We start from the raw sequence: 5,524 nt of genomic DNA on the forward strand, positions 1-5,524 counted from the left end.
GGGGGGGGGGGCTGACTGTCCTCCAGTTCCACCTTTTTTTCAATATCTAGAAATTAGCTTTGTAAACGAAATAAGCAAAACAGCTAAAACAGGTGTTTCTAAATTCTTTGGCTAAATTATCAAAGTTGAACTATATTTAATTTCTTAATTATTGTAAATTTTAATAATAGTTTCAAATTTTGGCATACGGACAGTAATTGTAGGAACAGGGGGGTTAGTTGATTACATCGACCCCTGTACTTGTTTAGTACTTATTTTATTGACCCCGTATGGATAAAAGGCTAAATTGACCTCAGTGGAATTTGAACCCAGAACACCAGTTTGTAAATTTTAATAATAGAATGACAGGTAATAGGGTAAAAAACAAAGTAAAGGTTATAGCATTTGTTGTGGTCAAAGAACATACAGTTACGGAGTTATCAGATGAAAGAATTGAACATGTTCAGTATAAGGGCTGAAAGTTTGAGGCACTACAGGAACGATATAAGAATTTACAGATGTGTAACAAGAGTTTAGATCAGGGATTCTTAATCCTTTTTTTAATCTATGGACCACCTTGATTACTATTTTATTCTGATGGAGAAATGATGTTGACAACATTAAGAAGGACATGATGGTGGCGACAAAGAAGGAGGTTGCCATAATGCTGTTGGATGAAGATGGTGAGTCTCAACATAGTTATTGTGATGGTGGTGTTGTCACTGGAACTAGCTGTGTCTTTATGGTCAGTGGCTAGGCCACAAAAGTTCTGGAACCAAAGACTTCAAGACGAGAAGAAGCTGGGTTTTTATAGTGAACAGTAGACTCAAATGCGGTAGTGAACAGGCTGTCCCATGTGATCCTATTTAGGGCCTCTGACTGGTTATACGTAGCAAATTGGTGCAATTGAGTAAGAGACAAATTACGCCAATATCAACCAATCAGAGTAGTGGACACAACAGGATCCAAATAGTGGCCAAAGGCTAGCTGTTCTCTGCTATGTTCGAATGCACGTATATATAATATATGGGAGAGAGGAATTTCAGAGTCTATACTACAATATTATATGGACACCAATTGAGAACCACTGGTTAGATGATGTATTCCACCATTGTATGAGCAATAGAAGAGCCAGCAGTAGCATAGCTGGAGAGTGCTGTACTTTACAGGTACAGCATTGATTTACCGGAACCTTTAGTTCCCAAGTCTTTCTGGCTTACTGTTTTTTTCTGATCCAGGGTGGTTACCTTGGCTAACAGACTCCAAACTAAACAAATGTTTAATGTATGGAGTAATTGGTAACATGGTTGTTTGCTGATAGAGTTGTGGTTTAGATCTTGTAAAAGAAATTCTCCTTTTCATAGGTGCAGAAACTTCCCAACCACATGATTCCAGGTTCAGTCTCAGTGTGTGGTACCTTGGGCAAATGTCTTCTTCTACAGCTTCAGGCCAGCTAAAGTGGATTTGGTAGACGGAAACTGAAAGAAGCCTGTTGTCTTGGTGTCTGTGTTTGTCCCCCATCACCACTTGACAACTGGTGTTGGTGTGTTTACTTCCCCGTAACTTAGCAATCTGGCAAAATAGACTGATGGAATAAGTACCAGGTTTTAAAAAAAGGTACTGGGTTTGATTCATTCGACTAAAAATTCTTCAAGGCAGTGAGCTGGTAGAATTGTTACCATGCTGGGCAAAATGCTTAGTGGCATTTTGTTCATCTTTACTTTCAGAGTTCAAATGCTGCCTTTTGTACTTTCAGGGACATAAGTACCAGTTGAGCACTGGGGTCAATGTAATCAACTTACACCCCTCCCCCGAAAAAACTGGCCTTGTGCCAAAATTGGAAACCAATATTAGATATCTTTTGACAACCTGACATGTAAATCCAGATCCAGCCTCTCACACCTATCCTACAATCATTCTAAAAATAAACAATGTAAGCATGGCTGTGTGTTAAGAGGCTTGCTTCCCAACCACATGGTTCTGGGTTCAGTCTCTTTGCGTGGCTCCTTGGGCAAGCATCTTCTTCTATAGCCTTGTACTGATCAAAGCCTTGTGAATGGATTTGGTAGACAGAAACTGAAAGAAGCCTATCATGTATAAGTACTGAGGTTGATTCATTTAACTAAAAATTCTTCGACGTGGTAAATATTCAAGGTTTTGCAGTAACAGATTGAAACAGAGAGCATCGTTAGCATGTATAATCATAGTGCAGCAAGTGAGAAAGCTTTAGATTTAGGTTCTGAGTATACCATTCACTGGAAAGGAATTTGGTAAGAAGATTTACGTGTCAGGTTGTCAAAAGATATCTAATATTGGTTTCAAATTTTGGCACAAGGCCAGCAATTTAAGGGGAGGGGTGTAAGTTGATTACATTGACCCCAGTGCTCAACTGGTACTTATGTCCCTTAAAAGGACAAAAGGCAGCATTTGATAAAGGTAATCATATCATTGAAATCTTTAAGTTACAAAATAATGATTCATATAAAACAATATGAATAAATAAACATTAAATTTGACAGTAATCTAAATGCTAAAGTATTAAAACAAGAAGTTTGTATCATAGAACCAGAAGCAGTCTCAGGCAGGTTGGTATCAAAAGGGTTAAATTATGTAATTCTGGTGCAGTTTTCCGGAACAAAAGATAAGGATTGATATGGCTGGAATGCCTTTGATCAAAGATCATCTCAATTAGAACTAACATCAGATTTAACAACAACAATATTATTAGTAATGTATGTATTGTTGAGTCAGTTGACAATACCACCTGTGTTTCAAAATTGAACCTAAGGTAATCTACCTGTAATTTTGGTTAAGCTGAATCTGACGACTGACTGTCTATTGTGGAATTCTGATTTTGACTCATGTAATGTTTGTTGTATTTTTCTCTTGATTAGAAAACAGTGATGGTGCATGGCTTTAATGGTTAGAGTATTCAGCTCACGATTGTAAGGTAATGAGTTCAATTCCCAATGGTGCGTCGTGCCCTTGAGCAAGACACTTTATTTCTCATTGCTCCAGTCCACTCAGCTGGCAAAAATGAGTAGTACCTGTATTTCAAAGGGCAGCCTTGTCACATTCTGTGTCATGTTGAATCTCCCTGAGAACTACATTAAGGGTTCACATGTCTGTGGAGTGCTCAGCCACTTTCGTGTTAATTTCTTGAGCAGGTTGTTTCATTGATTAGATCAATTAGCAAACATTGAAATTGTAGAGTCTTTACTGTTAGAATGATAGGGTTATATTTATCCTTCTTAAATGGATTATTTAAAGGAAGAAATGCAGAGCTGATGGCATTTTGCAAAGCCTTGAGGTTGGTGGGTTTGGGAGTAAGAAAAAGAGGAGAATTACTCATGTCTTGCTACAGTATAAAGCAGACAATTCATTATCTTCAGACAGGAGATGTGGTTTTATTGCTTACATGATCGGGCACCACTGAAGCACCTAAGGACCAATGTCTGAAATGAATTAAAAAGGAAATTCAAATGAAATAATATAGATTTTAACAATAACATATAATCTCACACAAACATGTATCTAATTTGGATTCACATTATAGTCACAGGCATGGCAGAGTAGTTAAGAAGTCTGCTTCCCATCCACATGGTTTTTGGGTTCACTCCAGCTGCATGGCACCTTGAGTTTACCAAAGCCTTATGAGTAGATTTGGCAGTCAAAAAGAAGCCTGTTGTATGTGTGTGTGTGTGTGTGTGTACGTGAGTATGTTTGTGTTTCCCTGTCTTGACATTACATGATTGTTGTGAATGGATGTCATTTATTTCCAATATTCTATGAAAACATGTTTGGCCATGGGGAAATATTAACTTGCTTAGAAACAGGTAAGGTTTGGCAAAAGGAAAGACATCTGGCCATAGAAAATCTGACTCATGCAAGCATGGAAAAGTGGATGTTAAGTGGCAGTGGTGGTGGTGGTGGCAGTTAATCCTAATTAATTTTATCAAAATGAATTATACTTTTTTCAATTGTTGTTGTTGTTGGCACTCCGTCGCTTATGACATCAAGGGTTCCAGTTGATCCAATCAACGGAACAGCCTGCTCGTGAAATTAATGTGCAAGTGGATGAACACTCCACAGACATGTGTACCCTTAACGTAGTTCTCGGGGATATTCAGCGTGACACAGTGTGACAAGGCTGACCCTTTGAATTACAGGCACAACAGAAACAGGAAGTAAGAGTGAGAGAAAGTTGTGGTGAAAGAGTACAGCAGGGTTCACCACCATCCCCTGCCGGAGCCTTACGGAGCTTTAGGTGTTTTCGCTCAATAAACACTCACAACGCCCGGTCTGGCAATCGAAGCCGTGAGTCCGCTGCCCTAACCACTGGGCCATTGCGCCTCCACTTATTTAAGGCAGTAAACTGGCAGAATCATTAGCATGCTGGACGAAATCCTTAGCGGCATTTCACCCGTTGCTACATTCTGAGTTAAAATTCTGCCAAGGTCGACCTTGCCTTTCATCCTTTCGGGGTCAGTAAATTAATAAGTATCAGTTGAAGACTGGGGTTGTTGTAATAGACTCATCCCCTCCCTACAAATTGCTGCCCTTGTAGCAAAATCTGAAACCATTATTATTATTGTTATTATTTGTTTGTTTGTTTTTTTAATTATTTTACAGTTGGCCCTTTGTCCTGCTCTCTGGAGAAGTATCAAGCCCCAAAATGTCTGCAGAATGTGGTCATCCACTGCTGTTAGAAAAAGGCTAGCATTACCATTTTCTGCACAACATGTCACTCCTTCAAGAAAGATGTCTGCTCCAGCTGAAAATCTTCATTGCGCCACAGTGGATAAGCATCTGCCCCTGAACAAGTTATCAGAAGAGGAAGAAATGATGCGGGACACAGGTAGATATCATCTTATAACTGTAATTTTAACATATGGTATATGTATGAGAGAGAGAGAGAGAGTGAATGAAAGAGAGTATAGGAAAGTGATGAAGAGAGAGAGAGAGAAATTAGACTAGATTAGCTTCTTCAACTTTCTGAGTATTAAAATAATTGTTATCAGGCATATTAACATTCAAGACTTGGGGAATTGACATGAAAGATTTGAGAGGTGGTGAGATTCAGTATTTATAAAATTTGTAGGGTTTTTATTTAGTAATAATTTTTCGTGTGTGTGTGTGTGTGTGTTGTTTATGTGTAGAGAAGGTGTAGTATTACAAAGTTCTCTCTCTCTCTCCTTGTGATTAGTGATTGGGTCATGTTTCCATTAAAAGTTATTTTTAAGGTTTCTATTCATGTAGGTACAAGGTGGTATCAAAAAGTTCCCGGACTAGTTCTGAATAAACAATTGAATAAACAATTCACTGGATATATGTGTATACAAATCAAATGGATAGTAGGTAGTGTTTGAGAAAGTGTTGTTGGTTGAAGGCTAGATTTGTAATAAAGCTTACGTTCAGAACACTGAGATGATATAAGACTAAAACAATTAGCAATACACTATAGAAGAAACACATGTAACCCATCCATACCAGGCTGGAGAAATTGATGGTCAAATGATGATGTTGATAATATAACATATAAGTA

General features: G+C 38.2%; 1 protein-coding gene across 1 annotated transcript in view; it reads left to right on the forward strand.

The window, feature by feature from the left end:
* LOC106881664 (uncharacterized) overlaps positions 1-5,524 on the forward strand; it is a 10,033-nt gene that overhangs the window by 2,878 nt on the left and 1,631 nt on the right. The window contains exon 2 of the mRNA XM_052973029.1: positions 4,612-4,873. Coding sequence (XP_052828989.1) covers positions 4,612-4,873 — 262 coding nt within the window. The remainder of the gene's footprint in view (positions 1-4,611; positions 4,874-5,524) is intronic.

Source organism: Octopus bimaculoides, chromosome 14, assembly GCF_001194135.2.
Source record: "Octopus bimaculoides isolate UCB-OBI-ISO-001 chromosome 14, ASM119413v2, whole genome shotgun sequence".
In the NCBI taxonomy this organism is placed as follows: domain Eukaryota; kingdom Metazoa; phylum Mollusca; class Cephalopoda; order Octopoda; family Octopodidae; genus Octopus; species Octopus bimaculoides.